This window comes from Sarcophilus harrisii, chromosome 1 (assembly GCF_902635505.1).
Source record: "Sarcophilus harrisii chromosome 1, mSarHar1.11, whole genome shotgun sequence".
Classification (NCBI taxonomy): Eukaryota; Metazoa; Chordata; class Mammalia; order Dasyuromorphia; family Dasyuridae; genus Sarcophilus; species Sarcophilus harrisii.
The window spans coordinates 686,842,738-686,863,145 of record NC_045426.1 but is presented as its reverse complement, the minus strand read 5'-3'; the positions used below and the strand labels follow the sequence as shown (position 1 = coordinate 686,863,145).

The 20,408-nt window shown below is 55.5% G+C and overlaps 1 protein-coding gene across 1 annotated transcript; it reads left to right on the top strand.

The window, feature by feature from the left end:
* Positions 1-3,446: 3,446 nt before the first annotated feature.
* On the top strand, positions 3,447-19,537 carry ORAI1 (ORAI calcium release-activated calcium modulator 1). Its single transcript, XM_031948540.1, has 2 exons — positions 3,447-4,076; positions 18,157-19,537. The coding sequence occupies exons 1-2, from the start codon at positions 3,747-3,749 to the stop codon at positions 18,751-18,753; spliced, it is 927 nt and encodes a 308-aa protein (XP_031804400.1). The 5' UTR covers positions 3,447-3,746; the 3' UTR covers positions 18,754-19,537.
* The last annotated feature ends 871 nt before the right edge of the window (positions 19,538-20,408 follow it).

Below are 20,408 nucleotides of genomic sequence, written 5' to 3'. Positions count from 1 at the left end.
TTTTTATATGGGCTGAGAGGATTTTTTTTTTCCCTTTCTTAATTAATTTCATGTTTTATTAAAAAAAAATCTTTTCTATTATTTATTAAAAAGAAAAGACAAAAAAAAAAAGACAAGATAAATATAAGGTAGGTAGAAAGACCCTGGGCTTTCTTTCTGGGTGTGGAAAGGTCAATCCTGGTGAAGAGGTTCAGCAGGGAGGGTTTGGTACCCCTTTTCTGGTGGAAGTCCTTCATAAAAATTTCGAAGGTTAAACTTGGGGCTTATTATTAATTGGGAAGTCACCCCTAGAAAGACGAATTCCTTGGTGGAAGGTCCGAAAAGGGAAAAAGTTTTAGTAGGGTCCTTAAAGAGAGTGGGAGAGAGAGAGAGAGAGGGAAGAGAGTTTCTAGGAGAAACCGTTGAGGGGTGAATAAGGTCTTTTAGGGAAACAGGGAAAGAGAGAGAAAGAGGGGAAAGCGAAAGGAATTCATTTTCAGCGGGCAGAGGGTTGCAGCGTGCCAAGGGGGGAGTTCTTACTCCTCCAAAAGGAGATGGGGTTGAAAAAGTTTGTTTATGAGCAGCTCTTGGTGGGATGGAACCGTTTGATAAACGAAATAGAAAATCTTAACGTGAGTGTTCTTTAAATATCCAACTCAATAGGTTAAAAATTCCAGCCAACTAGGGTAGTCTGGACCAACTTCCCACCCAGATAACAGAATGAAACCACTTTATCTTGATCCCCTGGGGCAGGTCTGTCAGGGGAGAGCTTAGCTTTTCCCCCAAAGTCAGAGAGAGAGAGAAAGAAAAAGAGTTTTGGGGGTCTCCTCGGCATTCCCCCCTCATTGGGATCTCTGGAGATCAGATTAATTTTAATAACAACAGGCTTCCACAGCTCATTGTTTACCCAGCCTAAACCACTGAATGGGTGTTGCCTCAGACAAACAGACCTGTTCAAGACCTTAGCTTAAAAATGTCAAGCTCTCCCATGCATCCAGGACCACCTCCAAGTCATCTTGTTGACACTAGACCCAGATGGCTCTGGAGGGGAAAGGGAGGCTGAAATCCAATTCACTTGCACATCATGGTCCTTTTTGAGAAGGAAGGGCAAAGCAGCAGCAAAAACAACAAGTTTTCCAAACCATTCTTTCCTGCCTAAAGTCTTGCCTTCTGGGAGCAGTCTTGTCCTGACCCTTTAGAGTTTAAGTGACTTGTTTTCAAGATATCACTTTCTCAAGTCCCGGAATAGAGCAGCAAAGGGCAGCTAGGGGCTGCTGTAATGCATGGAAGCTGAGTCTGGTGTCAGGAAGTTCAAATCCAGCCTCAGACCCATCCTAGCTGTGTGACCCTGGACAAGTCGTTTCACTCTGTTTACCTCAGTTTCCCCATCTGAAAAATGAACTGGAGAAGGAAATGGCAAACCACTCCAGTATCTCTTCCAAGAAAGCTCCAGGAAATAGCGAACCTCTCCAGGATTTCTGCCAAGAAACCCTAAATGTGGACATAGTCAGTCAGGACTGAAACACGAGTGGACAGAGAAGCAAAGGAGTAAATGAGTAGCAGAAGCATAATAGAATCATCTCCGCTGGGTTCATATGCCGGCTCTGGAGGCAGCAAAAAGAGCATGGGATTTGGGGTCAAAGGCCTTTGTGTGACTTGAGGCAAGTCCCCTTAGGGACTCAGTTTCCTCATCTGTAAAACGGGTACAACAGGCAAGGGGATTGGACAATAGATCTCTTCTAGTTAACATCCCATGAGCTTACGGACTTCCTCCTTGGTCTTCTCAACTTCCCCTTTGTAAAGAAATCGGATCAGATGGTCTAGCCCGCCTCGGAACCCTGTGATTTCAGTTTCTTTAAATTGTAGGTTTTCCCTCCGGACTTCTGGCTGTTTGCTCTTCTTTGGGGGGGGGGGCTTAGTGGTGACTCCCAGTAGGGAAGCCCCCTCCCCCTTGCAGACCAGTCCGCGTTCTAAAGCCTGGAGAGCTCTGGGTTCTAGCCCAGTCCCCCCAGAAGTGCTAGACTGAGAGTCGCCCAGGAGCACGGAAGGGATGGGATGGAGCGGAGGGAGGCGAATAAGGGGGCTGCGTTGCCCTGTAACCAGAGACGGCTCAGCTAAGAATGCTCCCCGCGGCTTCCCCGGCTGCCCCGCCCCCAGCGTCCCCTCCGGGCCTGGAGCGGCTTTCTTCCATTGTTTTTCCTAAACCAGTTTGGGAAGGTCCGCGCCGAGCGGGTCCCAGGCAGCCTTTTCTCTGACCTCCCCGGGCGGCCCCCCAGCCCACTCCCATTTCTGCTGCTCTCCTGCGCCCCCTGCTGGGGAGCGGGCTCTCTCGCGGCTTTCCGACGCCTCCACGCTCAGATGCTCGAGACAGGAAGAGCATCCGAAGATCTCGCTCTTTGGGGTAATTACATTTTAAAACAGCCAATTGTTGATTTATTCTTAATCCTTCCAAGTCCTTCCATCAGAAAGAAAAAAAGAAAGACAACCGTTCTGGACACTGCGGCCCGAGAAATCTGGAACTGCAGATACTTATCCTATGACTTATATATGACATTGGGCTCCTTGCCATCTAGGGGAAGGGGAGGAAGGGGAGGGCGGGAGGGAAATTTGGAGCGCAAGGCTGTGCAAGGGTGAATGGGAAACCTCTTCTTGCGCGGATTTTGGAAATGAGAGGCTGTTCTTAAAACGAAGTATAAATATTGGACATTTATGATAATTTATTACGTTTCATATAGAATGATGTGATATATAATAGAATGCACGATTTAGACTAATAAATGCATATATAATAAATATTAAAAATAAAAAAGGAAACTAAAAGAAGCTTTTAGAGCCGTGCAAAAGACATTCTCGCCTTAAAGGCTGGTCATAAGTGGGATCTCAGAACTCGAAGAGCTCGCCGGGAGCGTCCACGCGGGCTTTCTTGACAAAGACATTTCTTTCTTCCATCCCTGCTCACTCGACAGGCGGAGAAACTGAGGCAAGCAGGGTTAAGTGACTCGCCCGTGCCATTCAGCTCGGGCACGGCACTCTGTCCGCCTTTTTGCTGCGGGAGAATAGTTTGCTTGGAGCCTGGCACTGTGCCGAGGGCTCTTCCCAACCACCCCGGGAAGGAGCTGCTGCTGTTTCCTCAGGTGAGGAAACGGGCGAACTGAGGCGAAGTGACTTGTTCGGGGTCTCGCCGCTAGGAAGTCGCCCGGACGCCCGGCAGCGTACAGGCTATGACCTCATTCCTATGACAGTTTCCTAAGCCTGGTCGGTTTCAGGAGCCTGAGCGTGTGAGGAGCTGTCAAAGGAAGTGGCTGGGGGGCGGGGGGCGGGGCGGGGTGAGCAAAAAGCCGGAGGTGGGCGCGCGCGGCGGGGTGGGAGCCGCCGGGGCTGGGGGAAGCAAGGGAGGGGGGAGGGTTGAAGGCCGAGGGGCTAGGCGGGAGGGGTGGGTGGTGGGAGGAGCCGGGTCACACGTCCCCCCACGCCCCGCCCACTCCTTGCCCCCTCCCCGGCGAGGGTGCCGAGCGTGGGCGGAGCCCTCGGGGTTTATGCAAATGAGGCCGGCGGTCTGAGGCCAATCCCCGGGCGCGCCGGGGGTCCGGGCGGCGGGAGGCGGCGGCCCGGGCTCGGCTCGCCAGTGCGCTCGCTGCCAGTCGGCCGCTCGGGCTGCTCGGGGCGCGCTGCGCTGCGGAGGCGAGGCCGAGGCGCGGGAGCGCCGAGCCGCGCGGGCCCCTCCCGTTCGCCAGCCGCCGCCCGGGCGGGCCTTCGCAGCGCGCTCCATGCATCCGGAGCCCGCCCCGCCCCCGCCCAGCAGCAGCAGCAGCCCCGAGCTTCCCCTCGCCAGCGGCGGCCGCGGCAGCTCCCCCCCGACCAGCGGCAGCCGCCGGAGCCGCCGCCGCAGCGGGGACGCCGCCGAGCCGCCCGGGGCCCCGCCGCCGCCGCCCGGGGCTGCCGTCTCGTACCCGGACTGGGTGGGCCAAAGCTACCAGGAGGTGATGAGCCTCAACGAGCACTCCATGCAGGCGCTGTCCTGGCGCAAACTCTACCTGAGCCGGGCCAAGCTCAAAGCCTCCAGCCGGACCTCGGCGCTGCTCTCGGGCTTCGCCATGGTGAGCCTCCCGGTCCGCCCCGCGCCCGCCCGCCGCGGGGAGGAGGGGCCGGCGTGCGGGGCCGGGCTGGAGAGGGGCTGCTGGGAGGGGGGGGGCCGGGGGGCCAGCTGTGCCGCCGCCACGGAGGGGGGCAGGCCGGGGAGCAGCGGTGCCCCGGGGACAGACCTGGGGAGCAGCGGTGCCCCGGGGGACAGACCTGGGGAGCAGCGGTGCCCTGGGGACAGACCTGGGAGAAGTGGCACCCTTGGGGACAGACAGACCAGGGGAGCAGCTGTGCCCCGGGGGACAGACCTGGGGAGCAGCGGTGCCCCCGGGGGACAGACCTGGGGAGCAGCGGTGCCCCCGGGGGACAGACAGACCAGGGGAGCAGCGGTGCCCCCGGGGGACAGACCTGGGGAGCAGCGGTGCCCCCGGGGGACAGACCTGGGGAGCAGCGGTGCCCCGGGGACAGACCAGGGGAGCAGCGGTGCCCCCGGGGGACAGACAGACCAGGGGAGCAGCTGTACGGGCCGGGGTTAAGTGGGGGGGAGAAAAGGGGGTGCCGATCCTAGCAGAGGAGACGAGGGTTAGGGGCAAAGGGGAATAGTCCAGTTGTACGCGACTATAATAGTCCGGTTACGTCGGGGAAGCGGCAGTGGTGTTTGTGCCGGAGGGGAGGGATACGAGTGGTTTGTCGGGCTCCGGGTTCTGACGGGCCAGCTGGGTAGACAGGTGGCTCGGACGTCTGTGGCCGCCAGGAGTAAGAGGCCTCCAGCGGCCCGTGGATGTGTCGGGGAGAGGGGATGGAGCAGACAGCGGGCGGCGTTCCTGTCCCGCCTTCCTTTCCCCTTAACCCCCTTCCTCCCCTCCCCCACCTGTGCTTATGCTGGCAGCTGTGAGCCGGGGAGACCCAGCAGCCTTGGAGCATCGGAGGAGAGACCCCCGCCTTCCCCCCGGCCTCCCGTAAGAGTCGTGTCCCCTCCGGTTGTTCTCACCGCTGGGAGGCTGCAGGTGGGGATCTCCGCCTCCTGCTTCCTCCCATCGCCCCTTAACTTGACAGCTCTTTTCTCACCCCCGTATAGCTGAAAGCTCAGCCCGAGCCCCGGCCGCCTGCCTGCCAGCCGGAGAGTGGGAAGTGGGCCCAGCTTTGAATCTTGAACAAGTGAGATAGTCAGAGGAGGACTTGCCTGCTGGCCACAGGCCGCCCTCTGCGAGGTGGGGGTAGGAGGTGAGATGCGCTAAAGCAGAAGCCCCTCCCCAGGGCCAAGAAGCTGTGTTTCTCTTGGACCGAGTTCTTTGCACAGGTCACTTACTTCCTCTCGGAGACTCAGTTTCCCCAAACGGGGAGAGGAATCTGTACCCTTTCCCCTTTAAAGGGTGACAGCGAGAGTGGATGAGCTCTGTCGGACCCTTCACAGTTGCCTTGAACAGTTGGACCCTTAATGAGTGTTTATTGGCCAAACCTGCGACTTCATCTCCCAGGAAACTTCTGGTATGGAAACTCCCTTCCACTGATGCCAATGCTTAACTTCATAATCTTAGAGAACTGCCTTGATCTCTAAGAGGTTAAGGGAGGAGCCTGTGGTCATGGGGCTGATGTGTTTTAGAGGAGGACTTGAATTCAGGTCTTTCTGCCTGATCCTCCACCATCTTCCTGCTTCTTTAATAATCGTTTATTGAATGGAATGGGAATGGAATGGAGGGACTCGCAGGCAAGACTCAGCAGAATTGTTGCTCCCTTATCCACAGCGGATAACCCAGAGGTGGGGGGCTTTCTGTGGGCCTGTGGTATGGCTGAGGGGATGAGTCATGGGGAGTCTTTCCCCAGCTCAAGCCAGCCACCCTTCCCCTTCACTCCCCCCTCCCACCCGCACTCCGGCATCCCAGGTGAAGAGCAGAGATGTGAGGGCTAAGGCACTGGATCTGAATTCTGGGCTCCAGGACTTACTATGTGACCCTGGCCAGGCCACTCAATCTCTGGGATTTACTTTGCTCATTAACCGAGATAGGGTTTGCCCTAGATGATAACGGAAGCGGTGTGGTGGAGTGTGAAGTTTACTGAACTGGGAACTTTGTGGGACCAAAATTTTCAAGTTCAAATCCGGCCTCTGAAATAGATGATCTGTGTGACTTTTGCACATCATTTAATCTCCATGTTCCTTACTTTTGGCTGAACTCAGTGGCCTTGGAGTAGATCCCCAACCCGATGATCTGAGTTCGGATTCTGACAGGGCTGTTTTTCTAACTGCATGACCTTCATCCTTCCTTCTCTTGTAAATTGAGAGCGTGTGACCTGATGGTGTTTCAGGCCCCATCCAGCTCTTAATCTGGCCTGGGCCACCGAGGAGGGGCATCCAGAACCAGCTGTTGCTTGGAGTTGGGCTAGCTAAGTCCTGGAATGGACGCTTCCTCCTTCGCCTTCCCTCCTTGAAGTGGATTTCACTTGATGGACATCAATCTTGGTCTGCAACAAGTGAGAGAGAGAGAGGAGGTTTCAGTGTGGCAAAAAGGTTAAGCTCGTTCATCTGTTGGATTAAAAAAAAACCCAACAATTTCCAGGCAGTGACAACTTATAAGTATCTGAAGTGGAGGAATGAGAAATTAGGGAATGGGCCCAAGGCAAGAGATCTAAACAGGAGTCATTGCGGGGGCAATTGGAGTCTGTCTCTTTCCTGCTCTTTCTCTGGGGCTCCTGGTTCCCGCTTCAGGATGGGGGTGGGGGGACTCCCCACATCCTGTCCTTGCCCTGTTATTGAAATTGTTTTCCTTCAGACTTAGGGCCCCATTTGCTTTGCTGCCAGGTTGTTAGGATGTGATTAAAAGGAAGAAAAGCTTATTCACTCTGTTTGGTATGAGCAGGGCTGTGGGTTTTGTTATTTTTTAGCTTCTCATGTTCACTTTATTAATTGAAAATAATTTGTGAAAGTCTTTCCTAGCCTTGATTTCATATTTTCTTCTCCTCAGCCCTGAGGGATAGGCAGGACAGAATATTCCCATTTGACAGATTAGGAGACTGAGAGCCCCCACTGAGGATATGGTGGACTGCCATGGGTCACAAAAATCTAGATCCTCTAGCCTCTTTCATCTTCAACTTTACAAGCATTGAAAAATTTAAAAAATAAGTTTCTATCGGTACCTTAAAAAAATCATCTATTTAATACATCCTCATCTGGCTTTACTCAGTGGTTTAAAAAAAAATGTTTCCCACTCAACCTCGTTGGGCCTCAGTTTCCTCGTCTGTAAAATAAGGTTACGATCTCTTTGGTTGTTTCCAGCTCAAGAGCTCTCTTCCCATGAAGCTCCTTGACATCCAGGACTGCTTCCATTTGTTTTTGTATTTCCAGGGATCTCGCCTAATACTCCGGAGTGCTCAATAAGGTTTTGTTGATTGATATGCATTTAACCTCAGGAGAGTACATGTAATATATTTTATCTTTAAGAGATACCTATAATCAACATTTTTTACTTTGAAGTAAATCATTTTGCTAACTCGAAGGTCAGTCCCATGGTTGTGATTATTAGCACTGAAAAGCATAAAGTGCCAGGGGACTGCCTGCATTGTTCCGTGTGGATATCTTATCTCCCCATATGAAAGTAAGTGCTTTGAAAGCCCATTAAAAATAGTCTTGCTTTGGATCCTGTTCCTTAAGAAAGTGCCTGTAGTAAAGCCCTAATAAATGCTTCCTTGCTTGGTTGTGATAAAGGGGTGAAAGTCAGAGTTTAGGCAATAGAACATTGCTCCATTCCCCTTTTCTGCCCACACATGCCAAGAGCAGATTGTGGTATTGGCTGGCTTTTTCTGCTCTGCTCAGTTATAGCCCTTATTTATTGGGGTGCTGCTTCAGATGAGGGGGACAAGGAGTAAGTCCCCTTCTTACCCTGTCTTACTCGATGGTCAAATGAATGTCACTCCCCCTTCCTATGGCTAAAAACAGCAGGCCGGGAGCAGGGGGCCCCGGAGAATGAAGGCAGCTGTTCTGGCCTCTGCCGGCCCTAGTGTGACGGACAAACAGATGGTCTCTCACCAGGGGAAGTTCTCCCTTTTTTGGATTCTGTGCCCTGATTAGGGTGGGAAGGGCTCCTGACTGCAGGAACAGTGGGTAGAAAGCATTTTGATATTTAGGGGCATGGTTTGAGTTAGATGGGGCTAGACCAGCTAAGGGGAATGGAAATGTTTTAGCTTGGAGAAGAAGGGATTCGGGGATCAGAGTGGGGGAGACAGGATAGCCACCTTCAGCTTTTTAGCACCTGACTACCTTAGTGTCTCAAGCATAGGATTTGGAGGTAGGAAGAACTAAGTTTGAACCCCTCTCCCCGTGTGACCCTGGACAAATCGGATCTCTCCGCTTCAGATTCTTCACCTAGAAACCGAGGGTGATGAGAATATTCCCGCTATTGTTGTTCTGAGGATCAAGTGAGGAGATATTTGGAAAGCGCTTTGTACACCTGAAAGGGTTGTACAAATGTGAGTTAGTATTCGAAGGACTGTCATTGAAAGAGGGAGATTAGCTTTGTTCTGCAGACTCGGGCAGCCAAGGGAGGTTTTGAAGAGACTTGATGTCAGAGAAAAACTTCCTAGCAATTACAGTAATCCCTAGATGCCGTGGGCTGCCCGGGCAAGTAGAGAGTTCCCTCTCACAGGAGGTCTTCAAGCAGAGGCCAGGACCGCTTGTCCCATGTGGAAAGGGATGCCCGTTGAAGGCTCTAATTCTGATATTCTGTGATTCTGTCTCCTTTATCTCAGAGATTCTGAAACTTTCTAATGGAATGAAATCCTTGGATTGGGGGTGGGGAGAAGTGCATTTAGGGTCAGTGTGTGTGTTGGGGTAAAACTCAATTGGGGTTGACTCAATGTGTCTAGGGAGAGCAATAATGAAAGGGTATATATTATGATGGGAGGAGGTGCCATGATGCTTACCTTGACTAGGTTCAACCCACCTTCCTTGTGGTCAAAATCCCTCTGAAAAATAGGCTGTGGTGGGGGGCAAGGATGGGGTGCTTTGGCCCAGCTTGGGATAACCATAGTAACAAGTGCTAGCTAGTGAGTTTCCAGGGCCAATCTCCTCTTGCCCATGAGTCAGCAGAGCTGACTTCCCTGAAGGGAGTTCTTCCTAACTCCCCACCCTTTTTAGGCCATGAAGATGGCCTTTGATCTGGGGGGGGGGAGGGAGAGAAGAGGAGAGGAAAATAATTCCCATGAACAACTCCACCCTATCCCCAAAACCCATGTGCTCCTTAAGCACAGGATATGGAAAGAGCCTTTAGAAAGCATTTAATCAAATCAGATGATAACTGTAAAGTGCTTAGCACAGTGCCTGGCACGCAGTAGGCATTATGTAAATCCAGCCCTCTCATTACCACTTCGTTTACCCTGGCACATAGTAAGTGCTTAATAATTACATGTTGGATTAATGTCACAGGAGTGATTTGTCCTGGGTCCTGTCATGTGACTACTCTCATTTCTGCCTCTTGAAGGCCTGCAAGGCCTTGCTCAGGTGCCACCTCCTCCCTGAAGCCCTGTTCAATTCTGCCACCCAAAAATGCTCGCTTTAGAGCATTGGGATTTAGGATGATACCTAATCTAACTTCCTTGCTCCAGAGAGAAACTCCTCGTCTGAGGTCACAGAGAGTAATTAGCAGAGCAGAGCAGACCCCTTGTCTAGGCCCATCTGCGGGCCTTGGCTTCCTCTCCATAAAATGGGTCTCGTACTTATAAATTTTAGGAGTCTCTGTTTGTGCCAGGTTGTATGAGGGCTACTTCCCTCCCCCGACCTAGGGAATGCTTGATGGGCTTGAAGCTTGGGGGTTTTTTGGTCAAGGAGGCAGAAAGAGTCAGGCTTCATGAGGAAAAGGTTGGAGGCCTCCCAGGTACCCTTTGGCCGCCCCCTCTTAGGTTTCTGCTTTCTGTCCAGGATGGGCTGGTCGGCCGACAGAATTCCTGTTCTGTTCAAGGCCCAAGGGAACAAACCACTCAGGTCCTGCTTTGGGGAGTCGGGTCAGGATGTCCTGGCAAGGACTCTGGCATCCTGCCCCCAGTGGAGGCCCTCATAGTCAGCACACATGAAAACAGGCATCCCGCTGCTGGCCTGGAAGGCGGCCAGGGCCCGAAGGTCCGCTCAGGCTCTGAGAACGGTCCCCTCGCCCGGTATGTGGCACAGCGGGGGTAGCTGGAGGAATGGGGAGCCCCTGCCCCCCTCCACCATCTAGATCAGCAACTCTGTAGAGAGAAGGAAGGAGCCTGCCCAGCGTCGTAGCCAGGTCAGGTCAGAGACCGGACGCGTGTCCTCACGCAGGGGGAGCTCTCAGACACTCAAAGGCATCGAGTGCTTTTTTAAGCACTTAATATGCACCAGCACCATGTTGGGATGGTTTAGTGATTAGGGCTTTCTATTTGGAATAGAGAATTCTGGGTTCGAATCCTGCCCTTGGCCTCTGATTAACTGCCTGCTTCTGACAATGTCTCTTAATCATGCTCTGCCTCAGTTTCTCATTTGTGAATTGAGCACTGAATGGCATCTCAGGTCCCCTCTGGGGCTATAAGCCTCTGAAAGTCCTCCCCTCCTCCGCCCCGCTGTGTTTGTGGTCTTAAGCAAGCCAGAACTGCTCTGTCTCGTCCCTAAAATTAGGGTGAAGGGGCTGCGATGATCTCCCTCCCAGGCTCGTTGTGAGGATCGAATGAAGTCATGTCTATAAAGTGCTCTGCAGACCTGGCAGAGGTTCAGAACCTGCCCTTGGGGAACTTCATCTCTCTGGGCCTTGGTTTCGCATCTATAAAATGAGACGGGTCAGTGCCCAGGTCGCTAATTGTTGGCCAGTCTGGCCTCCTCTGCCTCCCGAGGCGTCCTTGCCTCTGACGCCCCAGAAATGCTGCTCAGGGGGCTCTGGGACTGTAGAAAGAGCGCTTGCTTTGGGGCCCTGCATTCAGATCCTATCCCTGGGCTGCTCATCCCGCAGAGACCTCAGTTTCTGTCCCTGAAAAACGAGAGACTTGAATCAGATCCCATCTGAGACACCTCCCAGCCCAGTCTGCGGGCTACAGTAATGGAAACAGTTCAGAATTGGCTGAGGCTGGGAGTTACCTCGGGCTGGGGGCTGAGGCTTTATGTCCCTGCACTTTTCTCCTAGCCCCTCACTCCCTTTGGAAGAAAACCCTTTGGGGTCTGGATCCCACAGATTACAGAGCAGCCTCCATTTAGCCACGTCCCGATGAGGGCAGATTGACCGACAGCCTCCCAGCAGTCAGCGGGTATGGGCCAAGGCAGCATAAGGTAGCCTAAGCCGAACAAAATTAGGAAGCACAGTGTGCACATTCCAAACCCCAAACATAAATTACTTTGGGATTATTCCCCCCTCTCCCCATGGCCTCCTCTCATTCCCAGGGCCAGGTGGGAAGTTGCCTAGAATAGCTTTGAGAAAAGATTTAGAAGGGAGGAACTCTGCAGCAAACATAAGATGGGGGAGAATGGAAAGAATGTTGAAGGTGGGAGGCTCAACAGACTCTAGTTCAAATCTTGACCTTGCCACTTATGGCCTGTGTGACCCCTAAAAGGTCATTAAACTCAGGGCCTCAGTTTCTCCCTTTGTTTAATAAGGGAGATTTGGCTTAAGATCAGAGATCTGATGCCTGAAGAGTTTTTTCCTAACTCCTAATCTATGGTGCTATGATGGAAGGGGGAGAGGAGGCTAATTAGATCACTCATCGTGCTTTTACATGGATGATCTCAGACCTGGAGAGTTTTTGGAATACTAATCACAAGGAATTTCGGAGCCCAGCTAGCCGACGGCGCGCCTGAGCAGAAAGTTCAGCAAATGGTCCGTCGTCCCAGCTGGGCTTGAAGCCTGTAGCGGAGGGGACCCTGCCCGTTCCACCTGGGGCCAGCCAGCAGTCAGCACCATGTTGCTTACAAGTTGCAGCGATTCATCTTTTGGCCTCTTCCTCCCATGGCTCCTTGTTCTGTTCTCTGCAGCCGCACAGATGGGCCTCCCTTCACGTGACGGCCTCTGAAATGCTTGAAGAGAACTCTCAAATTCCTCCTCGGGCTTCTCTGGGGCTGGATGGTCCCGGTTCCTTCTGAGGATCTCACAAAACATGGTCTTGAGACGCCCCCGCCCTCCTGGTCACCCTTCCTTGGATGGTCCAGTCTATGTGTCCTTCCTCACCCAGGGTCTCAGAACTGAATATGGCTCCTAGTGAAGCCTGAAGTTGAATCACCCTTCTTGGCTTCCATCTTTGGTGACTCATAGTGAGGTCATACTGTTGAATTCTTATTGACAGCTCACATTTCTATAGTGCGTTAGGGTTTAAAAAGCACTTTTGTCCTGCCCCCTCAAAATAGGCAGTGAAAATACTGCTATCCCCAACTGACAGGTGAGGAAACTGAGACAACTGATCACAGGTCTAGTAGGTATTTGAGTCAGGCCAAGCTTGGGAACTCTAAGTTAAAAAGAGATTTTAGAGGCTTTCTAGGCTAATCCTTTGCATACCTAGCACAATGCTTGGCACATAGTAGGTGCTCAATCAGTGCTTGTCAATTGATTAAATTTCCTTCACAATGAGATATCCTAACAAATACCATACTATCCAAGGCCTAAGGACCACAGTTCTCCTAAAACAACTTCCTAAATTGGGAGGATGTAGGTTCCCTTTTATTGGATGTTCTTCAAATCAGGGAGGACTGGTCAGGTATGGGATGGAGGTCAGGTATGGCCAAAATGACCCAGGTAACCTTTTAGGCTCTTTGATTTTTGGAAGAAAGTCCTAATCTGTTAACGACTTGAGACCTCTTTATCAGGAAGCAGGTATTGATGTGATCACTGAGAAGGTAGTCATTATTCCCCAACCAAGTATTTATAAAGTGCTTATGTGCCAGACACTCTCCTAGACCATGGGGGAAAAGCCTTCAGGAAACTTTTACCTTTATTTGGAAGAGAGCTCTGAGTAAAGCATTTAATGGTAGCTCAATAAACTTTACAGCAGTGGAAAGTTTGCAGAGCTCTTTACATGACCTTATTTGACCTTTACAACAACCCTTGGTGTAGGTTATTATCCCCCATTATCCCCATTTTATGGGGGAGCAATTTGACCCAGAAAGCCTTGCCAGTGAGTGTTGGCGGGTTCCCCGACTCCCAAAGCCAATGCTCTCTGCACAGGGGTAGGCCGCCCTTTGTATAGTTTGATAAATCGAATCATTTCAGGAGGATGAGCAGCATTCTAACTAGAAAAAGTGAAACTGGGCCTTAATCCAAGCCTTTCTCTAAAAAAGTTAAATCGCATTTTGCCCACTGCTCCTGTTTTGGTCTGGATGTTCATATCCAGCCACAAGCCATCGCTCATTGTCTGTGGTAGTGGAGTAGAAGGAGCTGGGTTCTAGTTCTGCTTTGCCACTTGCTGGTTGTGTGATCCTGGTCAAGTCCCTCTTGTTTTCCATAAAATAGGAAAAATATTAGCCCTCCCTATCAAGGTGTAGTGGTGGGAAAAACACATCTGACTTACTGGCTAGATGGTATTTTTATTCCCTATAGATCCTCGGGATCCCAGTTTAGAGCTGGGAAGGACTCCAGAGGTTCTCTAGTCATTGAATAGTAATATTGAATTGATATTGAATAATAATTTAGAAATGGAAGAGGGTGTCTAGTCCAACCCCCTCGTTTTACAGGTGGAGAAAATGAGGTCCACAGCCGTTGACTTACCTGAGGTGGGATTCTAAGTTTAACCTAATGGATAATGTTGCCTCCCAAAAGAGACGTTAGGGAGGTGACACCATGAGGGGCAAGTGAATTGGATTTCAGTGAGGGGGGTTCTGCGAGATCACCTGCCTCATGTTCCCCTCCAGAGCCATCTGGGTCCAGAGGCCAGAGAGAGATCAGGACGACTGGAGATGGCCCTGCCTGGCCATCAGTTGAACCCGGGCACTAGCCTGAGCAGCTTGTCCAAGGTTACCAGGGAGCCCAAGATTTAAGCCTGGCCTTCTGACTTTGAACAGGATGCTCTTTCTCCTAACCACATTTCCCCCATTTCTTACGAAAGGCATGGCTTTGGTGTCCTCCCAGGCCCCTTCCAGCTCTGGCCTTTCCCGAGCAGTCTCCCACTCCTCAGTGCCTCAGTTTACTCTTCTGAAAATGGGGAGAGGTTGGAGTAGATTTCCTCTAAGGACCCTTCTGGGTCTAAATCCCTGATTTTATGGAGGTCACCAGTACCTGAGGTGTCTGCGGACAGGAGCCCGGACAGGGAAGCGGGCGCCGAGGTGGGGGGTGAAGGGAAGGTCGTCGGGGGCAGCCTTGCCCCGAGCTGCTTGGAGCTTGCCTGGTGGGCAGCCCTGGCAGGCCCCGTCGGGCCCAGAGGGACGAGCCCCTTGCCCGGGAGGGGGCGGGGACCCAGCCTGAAGCGAGCATGCCCTCGGTAGGCCCTTGGCTTGCTCCAGTGTGGGGCTGTTTATTTTGAGTTCGCAGGCCTGTGCTCCGGTTATATTTATTTTGTGAAGCAACTCAAGGTAACCCGATCTCATGGGGACAGGCTGGGGGGTGGGGTGGCCGGAGCGCTGGCTGCAATGGCTTTGAAGGTCCTTGATCCTCAAATTTTGCCCTGGGAACCATGGAGATCTGTGGGAACTTGCCAGGACCCAGGAGAACCGGACTGGAGTGGCTGGCGGGGGGGCTGCCTCCAGCCTTTCACTCTTGCCTCCAGGACCCACCTCTCCTAGGCCCTCTGGAGGAGAGGTCCCCAAGGGCCACCCCCCCCCGGTGCCCCAAAGCTCAGGCTGATGGCAGCGCCCTGGCAGCAGGGCACAGGGAGCCGGCCTGGCCGAAGCCGCTTTCCCTGGGCCTGTTCTGAGGGCCCCTGCTGCGAGAGCGCGGACTGGGACCCCTGGGAGCCTGAGCCTGAGCCAGCCCTCCTGGACCAATGTGGGAGCGTGACCGGATATCTGATGATGGCCCAGCCCTGACAGCCCCTGTTCTAAGGCCCTCCCAGCCCTGCCATCCTCTGCCCCGAGGGCTCACCCTATGCTAACATTGCTGGTAGAGAAGTTTTTTCTTATTCCCTGGATAGAGTCTGGCCCCCTGGGCCAGGGTGGCTTCATCCCCTGAGGCTCAGTTTGTCCATCAGTAGTATAGAGATGGCCCCCTAGTGCCTTGGGGGCCCCTGGCCTTCCTGGCCCGAGGAACCCTTGGCAGCCTTAGCTCGAGGGCTCACTGGGTGTATCGCCCAGAAGCCCCTGGACTCTGGCCGGGGAGGGAGATGGCCGAGGTGGGCGAGGAGATTGCGGCCACAGCCCCTCAAGCAGGAAACTAGGAAATGCCTGGAGGCCCATGAAAGACCTTTCTGTTCCTGGGGCCCCAGTGGACCCCTGCGGGGAGCTTCCAAGGCTGCCTGGGAGCTGGGCTCTGGGGCATTCTTAGCGCCCGGGCAGCCTGCCCAGCCTCTCCTGCCCTGAGGGACAGGAAGCAGCAGCAAAGGGGGAAGTGGGAGGTAGCCGGAGGCCCCTCTGTGTGACCCACTTCTCCCTCTCTCTTTGCATGTCCAAGAGGAAGGCCCTGTTTGGGCTCCCACCCGCGGAGCCTCCCAGGCTGGGCCGGTCTCCTGCTCCCCCCAGTCCTGGCTCCTGGAGCAGGCCGGGAAGCCTCCCACTCCTCGCTGACGATTTTAGGAATAAACAGGACATTTGTCTTAGGCTGAGCGCTTCACAAGCCTGGGCAGGGGCTCCTCGTCCTGAAACCTCCCAATCTGGGGCTCAGAGACCGCCTCCTTTCTGTCCCTCCCCCCGTGGGACCCCCGGAGCAGCCTCCGGGCCCACTTGTTCCCCCCATAGAACATAAGTTCTTTGGGGAGAGCGACAGGCTCATCTTTCCGGCAGCCCCCGGCCCCGTGCCTGGGACAGAGACGTCCTAAAAATTTGTGGTTGGTCTTTAAAATGATGGCACCCGAGCGAGGGGTCGTGAGGTTCCTTCAGATCCCAAGTTCCGGGGGCACACAGCCAGAGGGCGGGTGGCCTGAGCAAGAGCCAGGCCTAGGACCAGGAAGGGCAGCTGTCCTGGGGACCCTCGGAGCTCTGGGAGGAAGAGGCAGCCATTGCCCCAGCTCTGCTCTGGGCAGGCTCCCCTTGAGTGTAGTGATCAGCCACAGGGGAGCACTCGCAGGGAGGAGGGCCCCAAGCTCGGGGAGGAGGGAGGCAGCCGGATGACCTGCGGGATGGGGGTCCTTGGCCCCAGACTAGAGCCAGACCGTGGTGAGAAGATGCGGTGCAGGCCCTCGAGGGCCCTCCTGCTGTTCCCGGGTGCTTGGTTGGTGGGTGTCTGAGCCCTCCTCCTCAAGGCCCCCTCCTGCATCCCGCTCTTGGTTCCCTGCCAGGCCCCATTCCAGGCCAGCTCCATCGAGAGGCCCCCCGGGGGCCGGGCCCAGATCCCCAGATATCACCCACATCTGCTGAGCTGGCTCACCGGGATAGGGGTGTTTTTCAGGGCCTCAGAGAGCGGGACGGGGCAGGGCCGAGGAAGGCTCGTGGGGGCCCTCCTGTGTCAGTCTCCTCCAGCACTGGGGGCCAGAGGGTTCTGGGGCCTGGGAAGGGACAGCCCCGTGGGGAAAGTGCCCAGGGCTGAGTCTGCTGCCCCTCAGTTACTTCCTTGGGGCTTCAGGCAGAGGGAGGGCAGGTGTTCCCAGAAGCCTCTCCTGTTCCTGGTTGTGAGGAGCCAGCAGGGACCGAGGCCAGCTCGGGATGCTGCCAGTGGCTCATGGGTTCGCCCCAGGCGCCGTGTCAGAGGGGCTTCTCTGGAACCTGGCAGGCTGCCCCTCCCCCAGAATGGGCCACGGGATGGGCTTTTCCTCTGACTCTCCAGGGCCCGGCATGTTATGGAGGATGAGGTCAGTCCGGCAACAAGTGTCAGGGCCTGGAAGGGCTGAGGGGAAACAGCCCCGCTCAGGAGGCAGGATTGACGGCAGGGGTCTGTGACCCGACTGCCGATGGTTTCATTATTTTTTAATTAACAACTATCAGGGCATCTGGGGGCACAGTGGCCAGAGCACCAGCCCCGGGGCAGGAGGACCCCAGTTCTAATCTGCCTCAGACACGGAATGATGTTTCCTGTCCTTGTGACCCCGGGCAAGTCACTTAATCCCAATTGCCCCAGCAAATAAATAAATAAGCAACTATCTATGTTCCCTCTCCTGTACCTTCCCCTCCCATGGGAAAAAGGGAAGAAAAGCAAATTCTTATAACAAAATTGTACAGTCAAGCAAAACACATTTCCTCATTGGCCGTGCCCCGAACCGTCGTGAGCCCGCGTCTGGCCCTTCTGTTGGGGGGTAATTATGGTCCTCAGGACCCGACTGTGTTCCTTTAATTCCCACGTGATCGTCGGGGCTCCCTGCGAATGGGCATCCCTCAGTTGGCTGCAGAAGGGAACTGCTCTTTTGTGCACGGGAGACTAGTGATTGTTAGTCAGGGGAAGTTTCTGAGATACCCAGCATGCCCAGCGTGGCTCCGAGACAACATCGCTTTTGTCGATAGAGGCTGAAGGAGAAAATGCATTAACGGGAGGCTGGTGGGCACTTTGGTAGCGCTGGGAGGTTCAGGAAACCCTTTCCTACAGGAAATTGTGGCTCTGTGGCAGATGAGGAAACTGAGTCTCAGCCGGCAAGTTACTCCCCTGGGGCTGGAAGGAATCTCCAGAATCTGTCTCCCCTGCCTCCCTGAGCGTCACCTCATCCCCAGCAGGCCTGGGTCTGGCCACCGGCCCCCGGTGGCTCTGGAGGGGAACATGAGGCGGGGGCCTTGCACGGCCCCCCCTCCCCGATGTCACGGTCCCCTTCCAGAACCAAGGGCAAGCCCTCACAGCCCCCAGCCAACGGATCCTGTCACTTCTCCCCACCTTGGGGCTTCCTTCGTAAAACGGGGGCAGCAAAGATCCTTGCTGGGGTCAAAGGAAGGGAAGCTGGGAAGGTTGTTTGTGTGAGCTGTTGCTCTGTCTCCCCGGTGCACAGTCGTGGTACCCCCCAGTGCTCCCCAGCATATTCTCTCCCCTGACCCCTGGCCCCCCCCACAATGGCCTCTCCCTGACCCCCACTACGGCCTCCCCCGGCCCCCCTGACCCGCTGTGCTCCCCACAGGTGGCCATGGTGGAGGTGCAGCTGGACGCCAACCACGACTACCCCCCGGGGCTGCTCATCGCCTTCAGCGCCTGCACCACGGTGCTGGTGGCCGTGCACCTGTTTGCGCTGATGATCAGCACCTGCATCCTGCCCAACATCGAGGCAGTCAGCAACGTGCACAACCTCAACTCGGTGAAGGAGTCCCCGCACGAGCGCATGCACCGGCACATCGAGCTGGCCTGGGCCTTCTCCACGGTCATCGGCACACTGCTCTTCCTGGCCGAGGTGGTCCTGCTCTGCTGGGTCAAGTTCCTGCCCCTCAAGAAGCAGCCGGAGCAGCTCCCGCCCAGCAGGGTCCCCCCGGCGGCCGCGCCCGCCTCCTCCAACGGCAGCTTCACGCCCGGCGAGGAGGCCGCCATCGCCTCCACCACCATCATGGTGCCCTTCGGCCTGGTCTTCATCGTCTTTGCGGTGCACTTCTACCGCTCGCTGGTCAGCCACAAGACCGACCGGCAGTTCCAGGAGCTGAACGAGCTGGCCGAGTTCGCGCGGCTGCAGGACCAGCTGGACCACAGAGGAGACCACCCTCTGACCCCTGGCAGCCACTTTGCCTAGTGCCCCCGTGGGGGCCGGGGAGGGAGGGCACCGAGGGGCCGTCCCGCCCTAGCGGCCTGGTGTGGCTCCTCTGACGCGGGCCAGGAGGACGATTCTCCGGAGGAGGGGCCTGGGACTCCTCCAAGCCTTTCTCGGCCCTGCCTCCTCCCTTCTGCTGGAGAACTCCCGGAGGGCCCAAGTGGGGTCGCCTCTGCCCCTGCCACCACCCGCGGCGCCCCTGGACCTGGCCCAGACCCTCCAGCTGCGCCGTGGCAGCGCGTGTGTGTCTGTGTGCGTGTGTGTGTCCACACAAAATACACCCTATGGGACTCGGCTCTGTGTGTCTGTGTTTGTGGGCAGGGCCCGCGCTCCTGGGGTCCCACTTCCGTTCTCTCTGTACTCCCCCCGCCCCCTGGGAGGGGTCTCCCCGCCCCCCACTTTTCCCAGGCACAGGGTCGTCTCTCGGGGTGGGATGGTGGGACCAGACCTTCGGCCGTGGGGGGAACTCAAGGGTCTGAAAGCCCGGTACCGAGGCCGTGGAGCCGAGCGGGGGAGCCCCGGCCTCTGGGCCCGGCTCTGCTAACTGGGGAGGGCTCCTGGGCTGCCCTTCTTGGCCTCCCTGTCCTCCTCTGTTCCCTGAGGGGCTAAATCCCAGCTAATCTCTGGCCTCCTCCTCCATCCCCTGGCCCAGTCATGGCTGGCCTCCCTGAGCCTGCAGAGCCCGGACGGTTTTATACCTTTTTCTATGAAATACACTTATTTTACAGAGAGCTTATTTTGAAATAAACCCCTGTCTACAAAGTCATAGTGTGTGTATCATGGTGGGGCTGAGGGGGCTCCCAGAGGAAGGCTGCCCCTCCCCAGGGGAGAGTCCACCCCGTTGGCGCGGACCAGGACTGGGGGAGGAAGCTTTCCCTGTGTCAGGCAGGAAGGTAGGAGGGTGCGGGCATTCATTCAGGGCCACAGTGGGCCAGGCACCCTGCCCGGGCACCGAGACACTCATAGAGCCCTGCCCGGGCAGTCTGAGACTGGGCGTGATTCTGGAGGACCGAGGGTCACCTTGGAACCCCAGGGGCCTCCCCACAGCTCGGACGCCACGGCAGACCCGAGAAGGCTCGTGGGCTCTTGGGAAGGGGCGCAGGCTCCAGGACGTGGGAAGGAGCGGCCCCCCGCTGTTTTCTGCCCCGGTTAGCTCCCAGGAAAGCCTCCGGGGGGGCCTTGGGGAAGGACGATGGGCTGCTTAATGACAGGGCAAGTCCACAGAGGGCTTGTCTGGGATGTGAGAGGCCTGGAGGCCGTGAGGTGCGAGAATCACCTGAAAGAACCGGGCATGGGCAGCCTGAAGGGGCGAAGCCTGGGGGAAGGGTCAGAGCGGCATCAGTGCTGGCCCAAAGCCCAGTGTGTGTCTTGGGGACTCTTGGTTCTGGTGGGCCTTAGCCCATGGGTCACTCCTTGGCCGGGCCAGGGCAGGGGACCACAGAGAGGGATACGGGGCCAGAGCAGGGGAGCACAGAGGGATGCGGGGGCCTAGAGGGCAAGGACGCCATAGGCGGCCGGCCAAGCGCTATTCTTGATGGGCCCCGATGCCGGGGGTCCCCGAGGGAGGGGCAGCAGATAGCTCTGCTGGCAGCCAGGGCAGATCAGAGGCGGCTTTGTGGCAGGGGCTCTCATGGCAG